At 38.6% G+C, this 23,098-nt stretch overlaps 1 protein-coding gene across 1 annotated transcript; it reads right to left on the bottom strand.

The window, feature by feature from the left end:
• Positions 1-1,753: 1,753 nt before the first annotated feature.
• ZNF215 (zinc finger protein 215) lies at positions 1,754-18,241 on the bottom strand. Its single transcript, XM_020877492.2, has 5 exons — positions 17,690-18,241; positions 8,390-8,478; positions 6,863-6,995; positions 6,222-6,317; positions 1,754-3,581 (listed from the first exon to the last, which is right to left on the bottom strand). The coding sequence occupies exons 1-5, from the start codon at positions 18,084-18,086 to the stop codon at positions 2,710-2,712; spliced, it is 1,587 nt and encodes a 528-aa protein (XP_020733151.2). The 5' UTR covers positions 18,087-18,241; the 3' UTR covers positions 1,754-2,709.
• Positions 18,242-23,098: the final 4,857 nt, after the last annotated feature.

Genomic DNA, 23,098 nt, shown 5'->3' with positions numbered 1-23,098 from the left:
CTGTCTAGGCTGGAGATGATAGTGAAAACTGCTGCAATGGAAATGGGTTTCTTAATCTTAATGATAATTATATAAAAGGATCATAATTACTGCAGTTAAGTTATGGGCAGGTAGGAGTTATCAGTGTTCTGATCCAGAGGAATCTGTGCCAATGAAAACTTGACCACAGCTCCCTAAATATGAAGCAGATGGACAGATATTTAAGTGATTACTGTTATATTTAAGTAGACATCAGAGAGCCCGAGTGATGTGCTCCCCCCAGCTCATCTCTGACCTAGTCCCTCACTGATTGTTGCTGCTGTTCCTGCTGCTGTTGCTGAGTCGGGTGGTTCTTGAATCATACTTGTTTTTCGCTCTCTCAGGTTGAGCTCTGCAATTACCCCCTTACTTTATAGGCTGGATGCCTGGTCCTTTCTGCAGCTCTTCTGTGCTTTTCTGTTGTAGATTGTGATCCTGTGCAGCCTGCCCTCTAGGGAAAATCATGCATTCCTGAGGTTCCTGAATCCTTAACTCCTGACCTGTTCCCTTCAATGTATTCCTTTTAAAGGTTCTTCATACAGGTTGTCAAATTGGCTCTCCAGAAAGGTAGTAATTATTTACACTGTTGTTAGTGGTTATTAGTTGCCATTTGGCTAACCATTATGCCAATGGTTATAGTTGCCGTTTCTTGACAGTCTTGTTAAAATTAAGCTTTATTATTCCTTTCATATGTTAGGAGCACCAAATGCTATGTTTTTATTATTAGTAAAAACAGTATTTCCCATGTTTATTGGTTATCCTTTTTTCATGAATTGACAGTTCACTTTTTAGACCAGTTTTCATTGATGTTCAACTTTTAATTTTTGCTTTTAATAAATATCAACCTACATTATAAATTCACCTAATGAATGTACCTGCATGATATAAATGCAATATTAACTAGTTTTTTTCCACATCAATGTGAAGTGATAATTTACGATATACTAAATTCTTACAAACATCTAGGTCTAGTTACAGTTCTGTTCCAGAGATTTCAATTCTTAGATTAGTACCATACTATGTTACTAAGGTTCCTATTATCACCCCTCTTCAATAAAAAGGTTCATAGTTATTTTAACTTGTTACTTCTACAAAATAAACCTTACATCACTTTGTGAAAGCAATCTTCCCATTGAAATGTTTAATTAAAATTTAATAGTTTAATGTGGGGAGATTCAACATCTTTACAATAATCTTCTCATCTGGAAACATATTCCCATTTGTTCAAGGTATTTTTTTGAGGGAAGTGGGATGTATGTAGTATATCTAAATTCACTTACTAAATCTATGATTTTCTTTGGAGCTAAGTATGTTTAACTTAGTAAATAGTATACATATCTTTTATTTTTTGGAAAGCTTAGAGATCTAGGAGAAAAAATAAGCATTTTACTTAGGCCCAAATAGCTCCTGAGAAAAAAAGATAAAAAATGAAAATAGTACTTTTATCTTTCAATTACCGAAAAGAAAATAGCTTATAAAAAAGGTAAACTATTAGACTCAGAATGCCTAAAATGAGAATGTCATAATCCATTATATTAAATGTGTCATTGCTTTGATGAATGACTGAACTATGTACCTCAAGAATTTCTTATGTTTGGTTTGGAGTGTTTTGCTTTTGTTCGGGAAATTCATATAAATAAAAGACAATTTGTGGAGAATCCTATCAATTACTTCTGTAGGGATTTGTCTTAATTTAACGGCTTGTGGTGTAAAGGATGAACAAATGAACACAGAATAATGTTTCACATTTATTAACTCATTGTAGGGAGGGGTTCACTCCAGAATACATTTTCTGCCTTTGGATAAGGTATGAACCCTGACAAAAGCCACCATCAACATTCATTGGGCATGTCTCCAGTGTTTCTTTGGGGGAAAACTAACATAAGCATCTTGGTTCAAGAATTCTCTGGGATCCCAAGGCAACTTATAGAAGAAAGAGGCAGTTCTGGTACTCAGAGTATTAGGACTCCATTGACCTTTTAATGTTTGGGATAAATGACAGCCTTAGGGTTATGGATGTCTCCAAGCCTAGATCCCAGAGTACTTTAACAAATGCAGATATTGAGAACACATGTAGATTAACAACATATCTACCCACCACTGCAGCTGATAATACTCTTCCAGTTCCAGGCCCCGCTCAGCACCAGGACACCCAAGGACATCACCACGGGTGGAGTAACTGGCAGTCTCTGTGGTCTTTGCATTAATTCAGAGTCAGTTCTTAGAAGTGTCCTTCTATATTTTCATGAGCTCCTGGTTGTTGTGACCTTCTTATAAGGACTGAAAGTTTGAGTTTTAATAAATGTCAACTCCAAGGATATTGCTTGGCTCCACCCTAATATCTACTTCATCAATAGATCAGGTGAATGTAAGTATTCCGTAGGTTTCATTTATGAACCAGGGAGAGATGGTGGTAAATGGACATCAGAATAATGACAAACACTACCACGTTGCTGTGTTTAGTTCCGAACCCTTATGGCTTCATATGAAACCTGGAAAAGCTCCCTCAGATTTCCATCCAGTTTACCTCCAGTATTAATTCAGTCATGTCAATTAAAGAATACTCTCTGACAAATATTTTCTTCCATTTACTATGTTCACAGGATTCCTTCCAGAAGAAATTCACAGACTTTGAAGAGTTTTGCACTCTGACTGAAGGAATCCCACATTGTTGCTATCACAGGACTTCTCTCAAGTATGAATTTTTTGGTGTTTAAGCAGGTTTGAACTTCTGTTAAAGGTTTTCTTACATTCCTTACATTTGAATGGTTTCTCTCCTGTATGAATCACTTGATGTCGAATAAGTGAGGAGCTACGGGTGAAGGATTTTCCACACTTAACACATTCATAGAGATTATCTGCAGAACGGAGTCCTGGATTTTTATTACTGCCTTCATGCTCACTGAGGGCTTTTCCACACTGATTGCCTTCCCAGGCTTTTGTTGCAGCGTGAATTTTTTGATGCTTAGTAAGGTTTGTACGTCGGTTGAAGCATCTTCCACATTCACTGCATTTATAGGGTTTCTCTCCTGTGTGAATGATCTGATGTCGAATGAGGGATGAACTGCGGCTGAAGGCCTTTCCACACTGATAACATTTATAGAAATTCACTATGGTATGACTTTTGGGGTGCTGAATATCTGTACTCAGGCTCAAGGCACTTCCACACTTATTATATTCTGAATGCTGCTTACCTACTGAGTCTAAATTAAATTCAAAGTTAGTTTTAAGCTGATCACATTTTGGGGAATCCTTTCTTATAGGAATTCCCTGTTGTGTATCAAAAACTGAGTTAACTGACTTAACATCAGAGCTTACCTTATTTTCACTATATTCAAAGTCTCCCTCCTCAGTGTAGACTATATTAGGAATGAAAACTTCTTGTGGCAAATTTATGTCCCAGGGTTCCTGATTCCTATATAACCAGTCATCACTGTTCCAGACATCTAAAGGAAAATGTCCACCTTCGGTCAGTCTTGTCATAATCACTGCATGGGATGATTCTTCTCCAGAAATCCTCTGTTTTGGGACTAATTCCTGATTTTCTGAAATTCTCTCCCTGTCTAAAAATAAGGAAAAAATTCCATGAACTGGAAGAAAAATTGCTTAATTAGGAAAGGAATGCTAAGCCACGTAAGTGTATATACATATCTTATGGTTCTTTAAATACAGAATTGAAATGTGAGGTGGGGTTAGAAAACAAGGATTATAGAAGAAATAAATGAGATAAAAATATTAAAAAGAGGATGAGGAGATCATAAAATATGAGGAGAGCTATTTAGGAATACTAAGGAGAATACACAGAACTTGGCAGAATATCAGTACATATACTGAGATGGCATGGCATATCACATTTCAAGCCATCACTGGTTCATAACTAGTCTGTGAAAGTTATACCTAATCTTGTTTTCTCCAGTAACTTGTCTCTTTTAACCCAAGCTATTTCAGTGATAATTGGTATTCTAGAATACCAATTTAATCATTTCTTTAGGAACATGTCTAAATTTATAGGCCCCGTACCTTAACCATCTGAAAGCAAACCTGAAATCATAGTGCCCCTATTATCCTTACAGCAGCAATTAATCCCTGTATTTAACAGAGTCAGAAAGAACTAAAATATATGATAGCATGGAAAGTATTCTTATTCTGGGTGCAAAATCACTCCTGATTCTAAAAGTGCTCCAACATTTTTCTATGTGTTTCTTAGGACTCAACCTGATTCACGTTGGCTTTTATCTTTTCACCTCTCTTTAGTTTCTCTATTTCTTTTGATAAAGTTTCACTTCCCTTCTCAAAATTCCTTTTTCACTTAGTTTCTGTGTATATATATACCCAGTACACTGTGCATTCTAGCATTAAAAAAAAATTAAATTTAAATGACCTTTCTCTTTTTCCACATAATTTCAGATATGTCTAACACTGTTTATCTTCCATGATTTATCAGTAGCTAAGTAAGATCTTCAGCTTTGCAGTTTCACAGTTTCTAGGAGATCTCCACTTGACTATCCCTACTCTCTTCCAAAACTCAACAAATGAGAAACTATCTCGCTCCATGTGGAAACAGCTTCCCTTGACATCCTTATTTTTGTTCAATGAGTCACTGGTCTTTTAACATTTACACTGGAGTTTATAAAGAAAACCTGAATAACCATGGCTCTTCATCTCTCACATCTAATCTGTCCTTAGTTAATACTGTTTTACTTGATGAAATGACTTTCACCTCAAAGCAGCTCCCACTGATACATCCAGCTTTGTCACGTATATATCAATTCAGCCTCCTTTACTCTAATTTCTAGGCAAAATCATCATTTGTCTATACAATGCCCATGCTAGAAAGCAGACTATTAAATCAGAATCTCCTAGGGTGGAGCCTAGGCATATACTGGAAATACTGACTGCAGTTTTCCTGTCTACCTCACCAGTGTATGTTGGATGTGTGGGAGCAGATAACTTGATCCTTGAAGTCACAGGTTTTCAGAGTGAGAGGAATCTCTTCCAAACCTGGACTTAACTCACAGAATGAGTTTCTGGACTTCAAACTTGATGTCATAGTGAGATGACATCAGAGGAGACAGTAAATGTAATTAACGAGGAAAATGAAGTCAATTTGTGGTCAGAGGACAAACTACAACAGATCAAAATTATGGCATGTTCTCTGATATGCTCTTCATAGAGAAGTGCAGTGTTTTTTAGTGTTTTTTTTCTTCCCCGGGAATTTGGGTTGATCCTGTCCCTGTTTAACCAACAGAAATGCAGTGGAAGTAATACTAGACTACTTCTGGACCTAGCCTTTAGAAGACTGACAGCTTCCAATTCCTCTCAGGATGTTTCCTTTCAGAGTCTGGCTTCTGTGCTGTGAGGAGTCCTTGCCTCAGGAAGCCAGGTACAGGTATTCTGGTCCACAGCACTAGCAAAATTCCAATGACAGCCTGCATCAACCTCCAGCTATGTGATGAGTCATCTTGGCCATTCCATCCCACTCAAGTGGGAACACTGCATCCTCAGTCAACATCATATGGAATGTAAGAATTCCTAAGTCAACTCACAAAATTGTGAGAATTACTAAGATAACTTTTAAGTCACTAAGTTTTAGGATGATCTGTTAGAAGTAATAGATGATCAAAACCATAATTGTTCTAGCAGTATTTATTGAACAGCAAAATTCCTGGTTGTATTTCTTTAATAAGTCTGTGTTCTCCTAACATTTGTACAACTCATTTTTCATGTAACTTCTTTATTCCTATTTAAAAAAATCACTTTCATGCATTTTGTTATTTTCAAGTCACTTAGTTCTAAGATGTAGAAAACCTACTAATATTTTTACTTTATATCTGGCCATCTTACTAAATCCTTAACAGATATAATAATTTTGATACTGAGGATATATTTTGATATATATGCATGCCTAATTGCATCACTTTTCAGTACAGCAGAAACTAATGCAACATTGTAAATCAACTACACATCAATTAAAAAAAAATAAGAAGTCTGTGTTTCTAACCCACACCACTGTTTCGCCTGTTCACATAAGAAAAAAACAGTCTGTGAATGAAAAGCAATGACTTTTTTTCTTCAAAGTTTAGCTGGTTTGTTGTCACCTCCTGACTATCAACTCAAACCCAACTGAAACTGGGTGATACATTATCTGTGTATTTAATGAACAGAAGCTTCTCACAAATGCCTCAGATCTGCCTGATTCTTACCAGCAACAGCTGTTCTTGGGATTTCTTGCTCCATTATCCAACTTTCTTTCTTACTCTCCAACTTGGAGGTCTCAACTGGCTTGGAAAGTAGATGCTCTTTTCATGGGGAAAAGGAAAAAAAGACATTTCAGACATTTTTATAGGGAAGAGAATTCCACCCCAAAGTAGTGGTCTCTGAGCTGCTAAAAGATAAGGCCAGTGAACCTGTATATTTCTAGCTCTACATCAGAAAGGACTTTTAATCACATTCAGCAAAAACATCTGCAATTGTTCCCAAAAGTTATTAGAAAATCTAAAGCCAAACTCAAATGCCCTCAACCACTTCAGCAGTCCTGTAGTTTCTAACAGAAGATGAAGAGACTACTGGGCTTCCCGGGTGGTGCTAGTGGTAAAGAACCCGCCCAACAATGCAGGAGACGTGAGAGATGAGGCTTGGATCCCTGGGTCAGGAAGACCCCCTGGAGGAGGGCATGGCAACTCACTCCAGTATTCTTGCCTGGAGAATCCCCATAACAGAAGAGCCTGGTAGGCTACATACGGTCCACAGGGTTGCACAGAGTTGGACACAACTGAAGCGACAGCACACACGCACACATGAGGAGACTACTAAAGGGCAGATCAGGTAAATACACAGACACCACCTTTATGCAGTGAATTCAGGTTCCTGTAGTTCTCCAGCATCACACGCCTGTACAGGGTCTTTACATCAGGGTCCAGTTGCCCCCACTCTTCTTTGCTGAATTCCACAACCACATCTTTGAATTTCACTGGTTCCTAAAACATTAAGTTCCTGTTTAATTAAAGGTCTCCAAAATATCAGTATTACTACAGAAGAAATGAATTCAGAAAGAATAAGGTAGGTGGTCACAACATACAAAAATGATTGATAGGACAGTGTTGGGAGTTCTAAGTCGTAAAAAATCAAGTTACATCAGGGGGCTACCAACTTGGTACTCTGTGAGGGCTGCAAAAGGAAAGTGAAGGGCCGAACTAACTCTACATTAGCTTGTATTTTAATTGAAGAGAAAAAACAGTCGGAATAACTGTGGAACAAAAAATTACTATAGAGTACAAATAACTTACATAGAAAGAGTTCAGAATAAGAAGAGTTTAAGGTAGAATTGTGGGAAATTTGTAATGAAGATGTAGGCTCTGCTAGCAAAAGAGGGAGCATCTCTAATTGGGAAATGCAATCTTTTAATGCCTCATCCTTCAGGTCTCAGAGCCCAATGTCACTCTGTTAAATATTTTTTTTTTTTTCTGATTATCCAACAAAGTAGCATTCTTCCTAATCAGTCTACAGGGTTATGTTTATTTTCTCTGTAATAATTATTATTATCTGCAATTATCTCATTTGCTTGTATTTGTCTGTCTACTTCTACTAGAATATAATCACCACAAAGGCAGGTGTTTTGTTTTGTTTAATGTTATAGTCTCAACCCTCAGAAATGTTAGGCACTGCAAAAATACTTATTATAAAAGCCCTCATCCCATTAGTTGTTGCACTTCTCTGTTCAGCACTCTTAACCTTGTCCTTCTAGGCACCATTAATCACACTGAAATACAAATCACACAAACTGTCCTCTACCTCAGAGCCAGTCTTTGTGAATCAGTTGCCTACCTGTGTTCTGCCTCACTTTTCCTCTTCTCAACCCTCAACAATCTGGCTTCTATTCCCAGGCATGCATATATCTCCATGATGCTAAGAGAACAGACACTACTTAGCTGTACTTTCCTGAACTTTTGAAGAACTGAAATATGAAATATACTTGAAAATGCTCATCCTTTGCTTTCAAGGTGACATCATATTGTCCTGGTTTTCCTCTACAACTTTGGTCCCTTCATTTCAGTATCCTTTGTGGTTTCTTCTGCTCTTGCCTATTAATTGACATTGCTCAGGATTCTGCCCTTGGTTCTCTTCACTTTGAATTCTAAACATTCCCTGGGGAGGCCCTATGCCTACAGTTTCAGTTATCATCTACAATCTTGAGGGCATAGATGCACAGAAAATATACAAGATTAAATATTTTCCAAAAAGTGTATCATCAGCTAAAATGGATCCAGTGTCCTGTGGGAAAATAACAGTCATGCCTTTATGTTTGGCAAAAGTTCAAAGACCAAAAGAGAAAAGGCAGGATGTTTCCATAAAGACTGGAATCCTAATTTACCTGGGATTTGCCTGTTATCAAGTCAGCTTCCATTTTCTCTTTCTTGAAGCTCCCTTTCTGATGTAGGACAGAATCCTTGCAGGTTATACCTAAAGATGAAGAAAACATTAGGGAGAAACATTTTTCCCTGGAGAAACTTCTAATAATTATAGCAGTTTCAGCATGCTACTTCAGAAGCTTGAAGAAAATGTCAAGTTCTACCAGCAACCAGAATCTCCAAGGGTGGGGCACAGATTTTTATTTAATTATTATTATTATTATTTTTACTTTTTGACTGCACTATGCAGCATGCAGGATCTTAAGTTCACTGAATCAGGGATCGAAACCACAGCCTCTACAGTAGAAGCGAGGAGTCTAAAACCACTGGACCACTAGGGAAGTCCCAGATCTTACAGTTTTAAAAAGGTCTAAAAGTGATTCTGATAGTCTACCAGGGCTGGAGAACTACTGGATCAGAGAGAAGAGGGAAAATAATACTTTGATGCCTCATCTGTGGTTATAGCAGATCAAATAATAATAATAACTTTAATGTCAAAACTAAATCATAACTAAGGCTTAGCCACCACAGGCTGTTAATTCTACTGGGAGCTAAGAATATTTTACCTAACCAATCACTTCCTTAAAGACACTGGGGATTACTCTGCTCAAGGATTTTTTTCCTCTAAGTTGCTTTGTGTATACTACACACAGACTTCATGACTCTTCCATGACATAAAAATCTTTGCAGCAACCATTTCTGTCCTCCAGCCCTTTGGTAAGACATATACCCAAGGGCTACTTTCTAATGTTACTCCAAGATTCATTAGTTACACCACTAATCCTCAAATGCCAGACTATGGACCAGCACTGGTCTCTAAGTACTTCACCCTTATTGATTCAGGGTGAAATGAGAAAAAACAGAAACAAGGCAAGAAATATTTATGAGACCACTTTATAAATAAAAGGCAGAATTGAGGGAAAAAAACCCCAGAATTTCAGCAACATGTCATCTGAATGTTGCCATAAGATTATAGTCTGTTTAGTGGAGGGGATGGAATTCCAGCTGAGTTATTTCAAATCCTGAAAGATGACGCTGTTAAAGTGCTGCACTCAATATGCCAGCAAATATGGAAAACGCAGCAGTGTCCACAGGACTGGAAAAGGTCAGTTTTCATTCCAACCCCAAAGAAAGGTAATGCCAAGAATGCTCAAACTACCGCACAATTGCACTCATCTCACATGCTAGTAAAATAATGTTTAAAATTCTCCAAGCTAGGCTTCAGCAATCCATGAACCGTGAACTTCCAGATGTTCAAGTTGGTTTTAGAAAAGGCAGAGGAACCAGAGAACAAATTGCCAACATCCAATGGATCATCAAAAAAGCAAGAGAGTTCCAGAAAAACATCTATTTCTGCTGTATTGACTATGCCAAAGCCTTTGACTGTGTGGATCACAATAAACTGTGGAAAATTCTCAAAGAGATGGGAATACCAGACCACCTGACCTGCCTCTTGAGAAACCTGTATGCAGGTCAGGAAGCAACAGTTAGAACTGGACATGGAACAACAGACTGGTTCCAAATAGGAAAAGGAGTATGTCAAGGCTGTATACTGTCACCCTGCTTATTTAACTTATATGCAGAGTACATCATGAGAAACGCTGGGCTGGAAGAAGCACAAGCCGGAATCAAGATTGCTGGGACAAATATCAATAACCTCAGATATGCAGATAACACCACCCTTATGGCAGAGAGTGAAGATGAACTAAAGAGCCTTTTGATGAAAGTGAAAGAGGAGAGTGAAAAAGTTGGCTTAAAGCTCAACATTCAGAAAACTAAGATCATGGCATCTGGTCCCATCACCTCATGGGAAATAGATGGGGAAACAGTGGAAACAATGTCAGACTTTGTTTTTTTGGGCTCCAAAATCACTGCAGATGGGGATTGCAGCCATGAAATTAAAAGACGCTTACTCCTTGGAAGGAAAGCTATGACTAACCTAGATAGCATATTAAAAAGCAGAGACATTACTTTGCCAACAAAGGTTCATCTAGTCAAGGCTATGGTTTTTCCAGTGGTCATGTATGGATGTGAGAGTTGGACTATAAAGAAAGCTGAGCGCTGAAGAATTGATGCTTTTGAACTGTGGTGTTGGAGAAGACTCGTCTTGAGAGTCCCTTGGAGTGCAAAGAGATCCAACCAGTCCATCCTAAAGGAGATCAGTCCTGGCTGTTCATTGGAAGGACTAATGCTGAAGCCGAAACTCCAATACTTTGGCCACCTGATGCAAAGAGCTGACTCATTTGAAAAGACCCTGATGCTGGGAAAGATTGAGGGCAGGAGAAGAAGGGGACAACAGAGGATGAGATGGTTGGATGGCATCATCAACTCGATGGACATGGGTTTGGGTGGACTCCGGGAGTTGGTGATGGACAGGGAGGCCTGGCGTGCTAAGGTTCATGGGGTTGCAAAGAGTTGGACACGACTGAGCGACTGAACTGAACTTTATTCAGGCCTATAAAACTTTATGAAACCTCCATCCCATAATTCCTCGGACAGTGACTACCACATGTTTTTTTAGTCTTGTCATTCTTGGAAATATGCAAGATATATCTTGAAAAGATCCAAAAGCCTTAAATCAACCATCCTCCATTTTATCACTCTCACTGAGTATTATTTCCTTTCCTTAACTCTTCTTCCCTCCTGACCTCCTTTCTGACCTTTACAATTGTATTCTCTGAAACTCTCATGCCATTCAAAGAAAATTCATAAATTGATACATTCTCAAGCTCTTTCTATATTCTTCTCCCTTTTAATTTAAAATGGATCTTGCCCACCAAAGTCACCTCCTCTCATTCTCCACTACTATGGTCTTGGTAGTTGCTTAGATATATTCATACTTTCTCCATACCCACTTCCTCAAAAAGATTTTTTACTTGCTTGACATTTTTAAAATTACTGATTCAATCTCTTCAGCTGGTTTAGATGGGTTCAGAGTCAGTTTGGGTTGTTTTGGAAAATTTTCTATTTCATCTAAATTTTCACAGTGTCCTCTTTGATTTATGCAAGTTTAATAATAATCTCCCTACCTTTATTCCCAATCTCAGTGATTTTAGTCTTTTTTTTCTTGATCATTGTAGCTAAACTTTTTATCAATATTGCTAATCTTCAACTTTTAAAAAATTTTATTAAGCCTATATTTTTTTTTCTATGTCCACTAAGTGTGTTTCGTCAGCTTAGTGGCTAGCTAGCGATTCCACAGAGATTTCCTTAAATGCTTGAAATCAAGGAGAGGAAGCCTGATGGACAGGGAAGCCTGGCGTGCTGCAGTCCATGGGGTGGCAGAGAGTCAGACACGACTGAGTGACTGAACTGAACTGAATTGAACTGCGGGAGGGGGAAAAAACTCAAAACCATTCCCTAGCCTTTGTAGATGGGCTATCTGCATAGGGAATGCCTTCAACACTTAGCCAGATAGTTATCACCTCTGCTTGAGCAGAGCCTGAAGACTGGACAGAGGTGAGAATCAGGGAATCCTCAGGTCTTTCAGAACACATACCCAGCCTCCTAGATCTCTAAGAATTTGTAGGAGCTTTCAAATCCCTTCCTCCCTAAAGCACCTTTCCTCCCAATCTTTTTGTTTAGTTTAAATGTTTGTCCCAACTGTTTATTTGCTGTCCCAGGTGGCAGGAGCTAATACAGTTTTCATTAAATGTTTTCAACAAATTCTAGTCAGTAGCCTCTCAGCCCTGAGAGGTCTGTGTATGCTTAGTCACTCAGTCCTGTCCAACTCTTTGCAACCCCATGGACTGTAGCCCGCCAGGTTCCTCTGTCCATGGGATTCTCCAGGCAAGAATCCTGGAGTGGATTGCCATTTCCTCCTCCAGGGGATCTTCCCAACCCAGGGATCGAACCCAGGTCTCCTGCATTGCAGGTGGATTCTTTACCATCTGAGCCACCATGAGAAGCCCCCCTGAGACATCTAAGTTAGGTAAAAATAAAGGCAAACCCTTTAAGTGGATTCTTCAGGGATCCACAGCATGTTAAAAGAAACCAAAAGCCTTTCCCAGTCCTGTATTACCCTGCAACCTCTCACTTCCTTCCCAACTAAACTTCTTAGGAATAGTCTATAATCATTATCACACTCTTACCTCATATTTCATATTTTTTTTAACCCATGTGATAGGCAGAATAATAGGCCCCTTGAGATATTTATGCCCAAACCCTTGGATAAGATGGCAAAAGGGATTCTGTAACATTAAAGATCTTTGAGATGAAGAAATGATTCTGGATTATCTGGGTGGTCTCAATCAAATCACATAATTCTTGAAAAGCAGAGAACCCTTCCCAGCTGTGGTCAGTAAGACAGAGAAAGTGAAAGAATGAGTGTGAACAACTGCATGTGTGCCAGTACACATTGTGACAACAGAATGGAGTGTCAGAGAGATGGCAGTGTGTGAAGGACCCAGTTCACTGTAGCCAGTGTGAAGATGGGGGCAGTGCGTGAAGGACCCAGTTCACCATGACTAGTGTGAAGATGGGGGAAAGGGAGCATGAGACCCCAAAGGAAACTAAGAACTGCTGAAGCCTTGATTTTAGCCCAGACAGACCCATGCTGGACCACTGATCTAATCAACAATTTCAATCAATTATTTTCAGTACTCATTTTTACAAGACTTTTTTTTGGTTGCAACAGTGTTCAACAATCCCTTCTTTTTTTTTTTCTTGTCTTTGAGATTCAATTTATTTATTTATTTTTTATTTATTTATTTTTTCCATTTATTTTTATTAGTTGGAGGCTAATTACTTTACATCATTGCAGTGGTTTTTGTCATACACTGAAATGAATTAGCCATGGATTTACATGTATTCCCCATCCCAGTTCCCCCTCCCACCTCCCTCTCCACCCGATCCCTCTGGGTCTTCCCAGTGCACCAGGCCTGAGCACTTGTCTCATGCACCCAACCTGGGCTGGTGATCTGTTTCACCCTAGATAATATACATGTTTCAATGCTGTTCTCTTGAAACATCCCACCCTCGCCTTCTCCCAGAGTCCACAAGTCTGTTCTATACATCTGAGTCTCTTTTTCTGTTTTGCATATAGGGTTATCGTTACCATCTTTCTAAATTCCATATATATGTGTTAGTATACTGTAATGGTCTTTATCTTTCTGGCTTACTTCTCTCTGTATAATGGGCTCCAGTTTCATCCATCTCATTAGAACTGATTCAAATGAATTCTTTTTAATGGCTGAGTAATATTCCATGGTGTATATGTACCACAGCTTCCTCATCCATTCATCTGCTGATGGGCATCTGGGTTGCTTCCATGTCCTGGCTATTATAAACAGTGCTGCGATGAACATTGGGGTGCACGTGTCTCTTTCAGATCTGGTTTCCTCGGTGTGTATGCCCAGAAGTGGGGTTGCTGGGTCATATGGCAGTTCTATTGCCAGCTTTTTAAGAAATCTCCACACTGTTTTCCATAGTGGCTGTACTAATTTGCATTCCCACCAACAGTGTAAGAGGATTCCCTTTTCTCCACACCCTCTCCAGCATTTATTGCTTGTAGACTTTTGGATAGCAGCCATCCTGACTGGCGTGTAATGGTACCTCATTGTGGTTTTGATTTGCATTTCTCTGATAATGAGTGATGTTGAGCATCTTTTCATGTGTTTGTTAGCCATCTGTATGTCTTCCTTGGAGAAATGTCTGTTGAGTTCTTTGGCCCATTTTTTGATTGGGTCATTTATTTTTCTGGAGTTGAGCTAGAGGAGTTGCTTGTATATTTTTGAGATTAATCCTTTGTCTGTTGCTTCATTTGCTATTATTTTCTCCCAATCTGTGGGCTGTCTTTTCACCTTGCTTATAGTTTCCTTTGTTGTGCAAAAGCTTTTAAGTTTCATTAGGTCCCATTTGTTTATTTTTGCTTTTATTTCTAAAATTCTGGGATGTGGGTCATAGAGGATCCTGCTGTGATTTATGTCGGAGAGTGTTTTGCCTATGTTTTCCTCTAGGAGTTTTATAGTTTCTGGTCTTACATTTAGATCTTTAATCCATTTTGAGTTTATTTTTGTGTATGGTGTTAGAAAGTGTTCTAGTTTCATTCTTTTACAGGTGGTTGACCAGTTTTCCCAGCACCACTTGTTATAGAGGTTGTCTTTTTTCCATTGTATATCCTTGCCTCCTTTGTCGAAGATAAGGTGACCATAGGTTCATGGATTTATCTCTGGGCTTCCTATTCTGTTCCATTGATCTATATTTCTGTCTTCAACAATCCCTTCTTACAGATTTCTTCTTTCTTAGCTCAAGACACCAATCTTGCCTGGTTCTTTGACTTTCTGGATTACTCCTTTCTAGCCTGCTTACCTTATTTTGAGTTTTCATATTTTTCTCAGTCCTTCATTTTATTTACTTTTTAGATAAAGACTAAATATAACTTCAACACCTATATCATCACTGTTTCTAACTAATAATTCTTAGTCAAATAGCCAGTCATTGCCTCATGTGTTTGTTATAATGTGCACACATTCACATGAGTTACAAATCTTTCATGTTTCTTTTAATCTCTAAATATCTCTTCCATGCCCCTCCCTACTTCCTTAGAATTTTGTTCTAGAAACTGGATTGTCTTGCAGTTTCTGACAAATTAGATTTTACTAACGGCATTCCCATGGTATATTTTAACACATTCCTCTATCCTAGATCTATATTTTCTATAATGGTAGCTAAAGTTACATGTGTGTGCTCAGTCATGTCCGACTCTGTGATCCCATGGAATGTAGCCCACCAGGCTCCTCTGTCCACAAGATTTTACAGGCAAGAATACTGGAGTGGGTTGCCATTTCTTCCTCCAGGGAGTTATATATATCAGTTCAGTCGCTCAGTCGTGTCCGACTCTTTGCGACCCCATGAATTGCAGCACACCAGGCCTCCCTGTCCATTACCAACTCCCAGAGTTTACTCAAACTCATGCCCATCGAGTCGGTGATGCCATCCAACCATCTCATCCTCTGCCGTCCCCTTCTCCTCCTGCCCCCAATCCCTCCCAGCATCAGGGTCTTTTCCAATAAGTCAACTCTTGGCATGAGGTGGCCAAAGTACTGGAGTTTCTGCTTCAGCATCAGTCCTTCCAGTGAACACCCAGGACTGATCTCCCTTAGGATGGACTGGGTGGATCTCCTTGTTGTCCAAGAGACTCTCAAGAGTCTTCTCCAACACCACAGTTCAAAAGCATCAATTCTTTGGCGCTCAGCTTTCTTCACAGTCCAACTCTCACATCCATACATGACCACTGGAACAACCATAGCCTTGACCCGACGGACCTTGTTGGCAAAGTAATGTCTCTGCTTTTTAATATGCTATCTAGGTTGGTCATAACTTTCCTTCCAAGGAGTAAGCGTCTTTTAATTTCATGGCTGCAGTCACCATCTGCAGTGATTTTGGAGCCCCAAAAAATAAAGTCTGACACTGTTTCCACTGTCTCCCCATTTATTTCCCATGAGGTGATGGGACCAGATGCCATGATCTTAGTTTTCTGAATGTTAAGCTTTCAGCCAACTTTTTCACTATCCTCTTTCACTTTCATTAAGAGGCTTTTTACTTCTTCTTCACTGTCTGCCATAAGGGTGGTGTCATCTGCATATCTGAGGTTATTGATATTTCTTGTGGCAGTCTTGATTCCAGCTTGTGCTTCTTCCAGCCCAGCGTTTCTCATGATGTACTCTGCATATAAGTTATATCTATACCATCTCTTAAATACTGGGTCTTCCTAAGAATCTGTATTTCTTCTACTTCTGTTCATACCTATAAGTTTACGTATTTTTCCTTCTTGATTTTAGTGCAAAAAGACCCACTAATTTACAGACATGTAGGACTATAATTCATATTGTTTTAAGTAATAAAATTAATGGTAACATGTTATAGTAGCAACAAAAGCTACTAAACTTCTACTAAAATGGCTTCAACATTAAAGCCATATTGTTTATTACATATTAGATGACTCATTGTGGCTGTCGCACAAAGACCTCAAATTCAATGTGTCACATAATTAATATATCAATCTCTCCTCCAACAAAATCTGTTATTTAACACCCCATTCATGCAAGCCAGAACATTTATCCCATTCACAGATAATATGTAAATCTTTCCGGTTCAAACTCCTGTTTTCCCAATACTTCCTCATTCTCTAACACCTGATCTACTACAATAGTTCCTAACTGGTTTTTCTATTTTCAGAGCTCTCAGTGCTATCCTTTATTGCAGATGTTGATAAACTTTTCCTATAAAGATCCAAATTATAAATATATTATTTAGGCTTTGCAGGCAATACAATCTCTGCTATAACCAATCAACTCCATTCAGAGTAGGAAAGCAGCTATAGACAAAATGTGAACAAATGGGATGTACCTGTGTTCCAATAATAATTTATTTCCAAAAATATCTGGTCTGTGGTCATGGTCTGCTGACCCCTGCTCTACAATGAAACCAAGAGAGTATTTTCAAAAGGCAAATCAGATTGTTTTACTCGCCTACTCAATTTCTGAGCTCTCAGTTCAGCCTCCCTAGTATAGCAAAGTTCTCCTTGATACCATTCAGCTTCAGAAAAAGTTACTACGCTAAGTGAAATAAGTCAGACAGAGGAAGACAAATACTCTATGATATCACTTACATGTGGAATCTAAAAAATACAACAAACTACTGAATATAACAAAAGAGAAACAGACTCACAAACTAGTGGTTACCAGTGGGAAGAGGGAATAGGGGAGGGGCAATAAAGGGGTAGAGAATTAATAGGTAAAAACTATTATATATAAAATAAGCTACAATGATATATTATACATAGAAGGAATATAGCCAATATTTTATAATGACTATAAATGGAGTATAATCTTATAAAATTGTGAATCACTATATTGGAAGGACTGATACTGAAGTTGAGGCTCCAATACTTTGGCCACCTGATGCAAAAAGTGGACTCACTGGAAAAGACCCTGATGCTGGGACAGATTGAGGGCAGGAAGAGAAGGGAGTGAGAGAGAATGAGACGGTTGGATGGTATCATCAACTCAATGGACATAGTTTGAGCAAACTCAGGGAGACAGTAACAGTCAGGGGAGCCTGGCATGCTGCAGTCCACAGGGTTGCAAAGAGTCAGACAAAACTTAGGGACTAAACAATAACCTAAACAATAACATATCATAAACCTCCAACTTATATAATATTGTACATCAACTATACACAAATAAAAAAAAATTTTAGGATAATTTTTCCTCATATGGGAGAGGGTCAACTATTCTACCTCCAATTTTCTATATTCTCACCTTCATCTTCAAGCATATCAATCACATCCTGTATGAGGCTCACCACTTCTTTGCTATTCTTCGGATGTTGTAAATTCACCCAAGTCCTGACTTCTTCAGGGAGAATTGTCAGGAACTGCTCCAGCACCAATAACTCTAGAATCTGCTTCTTTGTATGAATTTCTGGTCTCAGCCACTGAAGACTGAGCTCCCAGAGTTGGCTCAGGGCTTCACGAGGCCCAGACACTTCCAAATACTGGAAATGCCTGAATTTCTGACGAGAGGCCTCACAGTCATCTGTCTCCATGACTGGGATGGTTTCCTGCTGCCAAGACGTATTTGCTCTCAGGACCTCACTTTGTTCATGAGCCAGGTTATGAGGTTTTGAGATAGTCATCAGCTTGCTCAAAGGAAGCATCTTCCTCCACAGAACTCCCCCTGCAGTTCAAATTTGTCTTACCAGAAGATTCCAATAATTCTCAGGCTGGGGCTAAGCACTTGTGTACAATGTATATATGCAGTGAGAAAAGTTCCAGGAGCTTCAGACACACAGCCAATATTCAGGTAACTGAGAAACTGAAAAAAAAAAAAGACACAAATGAGATCTAGGTCAAAAAGTATATCCCCAGACTATAATAATTAAAAGCTTTCATTTGTTAGGATTTGCTATGAACCAGTCGGCAATGTGCAACAGGGTGATCTTAGGCTCTACCCAATATTCAAGACATACAAGTCTACCACAAGTCACATTTGGCACCAGCTACTGAGAAGGCTACTAGACAGAAAACGAAGCTTGCTAGCAGAGGACTGAGGAATTAGAATTTTTCTTTAGTGGGAGTTCTCACAGAGTATAGCTCAAGTGCAAGGCAATGTGGCCCATGTAGGTTGGGCAGAAAGCATCTTGATTGGAAGGTTCCTTCCACAGGACCAATGTCAACAACTCTACAAGTGAAGCGGTCAGAGCTCCCCAAAAAAGCATGCCTGATTATAAGAGTCACTGCAGTCAGAGAAGTTCAGATCCAACTTTCCATCTGGTTTACAGTTCTCCCAGTCCAGGTGCAATTTACCATTCAAAAGTCAAGTTTATTGTAAGCCGCTAGGCCAGTGGTTCTCAGGTGCAATTCTGCCAACACAGAAAATCTGGCAATGCCTGCAGACAGTTCTGGTTGTCACAAGTGGGGCTGTTACAGGCATCTAGTGGCTACAGCAGGGAAGCTGCTAAACACCCTGCAGTGCACATTAATCCCCTTATAAAAAATAACTATCCAGCCCCAAATGTCAATAATTCTGAAGTTAAGAAACCCTGATATAGTCAATATATAGTGGCTAAGAGTACACACTTGGAGTCATAGACATGAGGTTAAATCCAGACTGTACTAGTAACTACATGTATGAACTTGAGCAAATTATTTAGCCAAAGTCTGAGTTTTCTCAACTGTAAATGCATGTAACAAAATCTGTCTGATTGAATTATAGGGAATAAAAGAACACTCACCTCACTTCTCAGCTGATAGTAAGCTCTCAATAGATTATCATATATTATCATACACAACACAGATATGTCCGCCTATAAGTATACCTTACAATCTGGCCAAAAGTTTATGCATAAACATATTTCCTGACCTCATCTACTGGCAATGTCCACCTGAATAGATCAATCAATATTTAATAAGGATTAATAAACAACGTAGGGGAAGGATATATGAAGGCCTTTGAAATGAGAGTGCGATAGAAGGAAAAATACACAATACTAGAGAGGACAAGGAAACATTTTAGAATACGACATTCCAGGGAAAAAAAGGAGCTTGGAAATAAGCAGAATCCATAAGACTAAAGGCAAAAGAGAACATGCTCCAGTTAATAGTTATTTTCCATGAAGGTAGAAATGAACAATTCTGATACTGATATACACTTGTGCTGGAACTGAATAATAAGTAAATGGCGTGCAGTTTCTGAGAGCCAGGTTTCTCAGTGTTTGAGTGGGAGTTTACAGATAACCAAGGGAAGGACGCCAAACGATCCATGTGGTAACGAATTAGAGCTGGAGATATCAGTGTGAACTTATGTTTCGCTTAATACAGGTAAAGAAGGTTACATACAGAAATATTTACAGATATATGAATATATAGGGGTTAGTACACACACATATATTTCCTTGCTCTGTCAGCAGAGTAGGCATAGAAGGAACAGCTAGCTCCCAGATCTTGGTTTCTAAAACCATTCTTCAAGAAAAGGAACCAGGATTCCATGGACAAATGGATGATTTGAGGACTGGGGTAGGAAATATATAAGATGAGCATGGCACATCTTAAAGTGCCAGAAAGTAAAGAAATGCTCAGAAACAAAACAAAACACATATACTGGGGCACGTCAAAGGCACACAGAAGCTAAGTGAAAGAGCTCCCAATGGTCAAAGCTGGAGCAGCATGAACAACTGAATGAAGTAATACTGGATTATAACCCAAACTATAAAATAAATACCCTTAAGCCACACTGATATACATGACTGAATCAATCAATAAATGTGGAAGAATACACAAATCTCCCATGAGAAGAATTCCAAATATTTACATACTCAGCCCTTCAGGAGGTAGAGCATAACTCTCCAGTGAGTGTGGGCTCTTTGTAGTGATTTCCTTCCAAATGAGTACACTACGGAGAGGAAGAAAAGTGCATTTATAGTGGAGAAAGGGCTTCCCTGGTGGCTCAGATGGTAAAGAATCTGCCTGCAACGCAGGCGACCTGTGTTTGATCCCTGGGTCAGAAAAATCCCCTGGAGAAGGGAATCGCTACCCACTCCATTCTCCATTCTTGCCTGGAGAATTCCATGGACAGAGGAGCCTGGTGGGCTATAGTCTCCAGGGTTGCAAACAATCAGACATGACTGAGCAACTAACACACACCCGCATACACACACACGCATACAGGAGAAACCTCACAAATGCTACTTCAACCAGGTGATGAAGGGTAACATCAATAGTGGTAAGTCACATTGATAGTATGTTCCCTTGAGACAATGTGGTGGAAATAGCACTTTTCTCTCTGTGATCTCCCTTATCTAAACCCATAACTCCAATCTAACCATGAGAAAAATAATCAGACAACATCTAAAAACAGGCTTCCTTTAAAATACCTGACATATACTCCTCAAAATTATAAAGGTCATTAAAGGCAAGTTTGAGAAACTCTTATAGCCAAGGAGCTTAAGGATATAAAACAAATAAACAAAATATGGCATCCTGGCTGGGACCACGGATTAGAAAAAAGATATTAGGTAAAAACTAAAGAAATATGAATAGAGTATGGGCTTCAATTAATGTATCAATATTATTTCATTAATTGAAATATAATTAATTAAATAGTATTTCATTATCTCATTAATTGAAATAGGTGTACCATACTAATTTGTCACTAATAGAGGAAATGGTTTGGGTATATGGAAACTGTACTTTTCTGTAAATGTAAAATTGTTCTAAAACACAATCTTTATTAAAAAAAATAAGACACTTGCCTGATGTCTACAGATTCAAAAGGATGTACTGTAACCAAAGAGAATTAAAAATCCTGTTGGTAAAACAGGAATGAGGTAAAAGTAAGTATCAAAGTAGATTAGCAGACTTAAAATCTTGGTTGGAAGCAGTAGAAAGCAGAAGTAACACTTCATTGAACCAATGATATGACAGAAAAGCCTAAAAATGTCTCCCAAAATATGGAGGAAAAGGGAGAAAAAAATTTTATGGTAAAAAATAAAATCATAGGGAAAAAAATTTCAAATCAAAGTGATCCATGTACATGGCAAAAGGAAAAACAATCAAATGGCACATGAGAACTTCTATGAAAAAAATCAACCATTTTCTACCTTACTTTAATTTCTATGTCCAGATTTACTCCACAGAAGTGTTTTTTTTTTTTTTTTGAAAACTGATGAAAGCTTTTATGTTTTTCTTTGAGTTATGGGGGATTTCTTTCACTTGACTTTGAAGAATTTATTTTTATGAAGAAACAAAAAATGTTTCTACTAGTCACTTTAAATTTATAAAATTTAAATTCATAAATTTATAAACTTTAAATTTATTCCTTACTGATGGTTCTCTTCCCATAGCATCGTGCTTGTAAAGTTAAAATATCATTTCAAATTTCTCTGAAGATTTTCCTGTTTCCTAAATTCCCTTTGATTCTGTGATCAAGGTTTTTAATCATCGTGGCTTTTAGACATCGAGTGTTCCCCAGTTTTCTGCTCATATTTAAGAATCAAGTGTTAGGTTGATTATTCTATATTGTCATATGAATTTCTACTTCTTCTGTATCAGTAGACTGGTTTCCTGATGAGTATTTGCCCTGAATGGGAGACTTACCAAGAGTTATGTGACTATCTTGTCACCCTGCTTATTTAACTTAAATGCAGAGTATATCATGAGAAACGCTGGGCTGGATGAAGCACAAGCTGGAATCAAGACTGCCACAAGAAATATCAATAACCTCAGATATGCAGATGATATTGCCCTTATGGCAGAAAGTGAAGAACTAAAGTGCTTCTTGAAGAAAGTGAAAGAGAAGAGTGAAAAAGTTGGCTTAAAACTCAACATTCAGAAAACTAAGATCATGGCATCTGGTCCCATCACTTCATGGTAAATACATGGGGAAACAATGGAAACAATGACAGACTTTATCTTTGGGGGGCTCCAAAATCACTGCAGATGGTGACTGCAGCCTTGAAATTAAAAGACGCTTGCTCCTTGGAAGGAAAGTTATGACCAACCTAGACAGCATATTAAAAAGCAGAGACATTACTTTGCCAACAAAGATCTGTCTAGTCAAAGCTATGGTTTTTCTAAGAGTTGTGTATGGATGAAAGATTTGGACCATAAAGAAAGCTAAGTGCCAAAGAATTGATGCTTTTGAACTGTGGTGTTGGAGAAGACTCTTGAGAGTCCCTTGGACAGCAAGGAGATCCAACCAGTCAATCCTCAAGGAAATCAGTCCTGAATATTCATTGGAAGGACTGATGTTGAAGCTGAATACTTTGGCCAATACTTTGGCCACCTGATGCAAAGAACTGACTCATCTGAAAAGACCCTGATGCTGGGAAAGATTGTAAGGCAGGAGGAGAAGGGGATGACAGAGGATGAGATGGTTGGATGGCATCACCGACTCAATGGACATGAGTTTGAGTAAACTCTGGGAGTTGGTGATGGACAGCGAGGCCTGGTGTGCAGCAGTCCATGGGGTCGCAAAGAGTCAGACACAACTAGGCAACTGAACTAAACTGAACTGATGTGAATATCAGTGAGGCATACACATTGGCAAGCTTAGATTTAGGGTGAGAGGAGGAGCTGGCTGTCAAGCTATGGGCTCCCTACACAACAGAGTGAAAAGGTTTTACTATAAAAAATGTCAACACCAAAGCTAAAAGTCTTCATTTTCCTCAGA

This window comes from Odocoileus virginianus, chromosome 10 (genome assembly GCF_023699985.2).
Source record: "Odocoileus virginianus isolate 20LAN1187 ecotype Illinois chromosome 10, Ovbor_1.2, whole genome shotgun sequence".
NCBI classification, from domain to species: domain Eukaryota; kingdom Metazoa; phylum Chordata; class Mammalia; order Artiodactyla; family Cervidae; genus Odocoileus; species Odocoileus virginianus.
The sequence above is the reverse complement of the archived record's forward strand: the minus strand, read 5'-3'. Positions and strand labels throughout refer to the sequence as shown.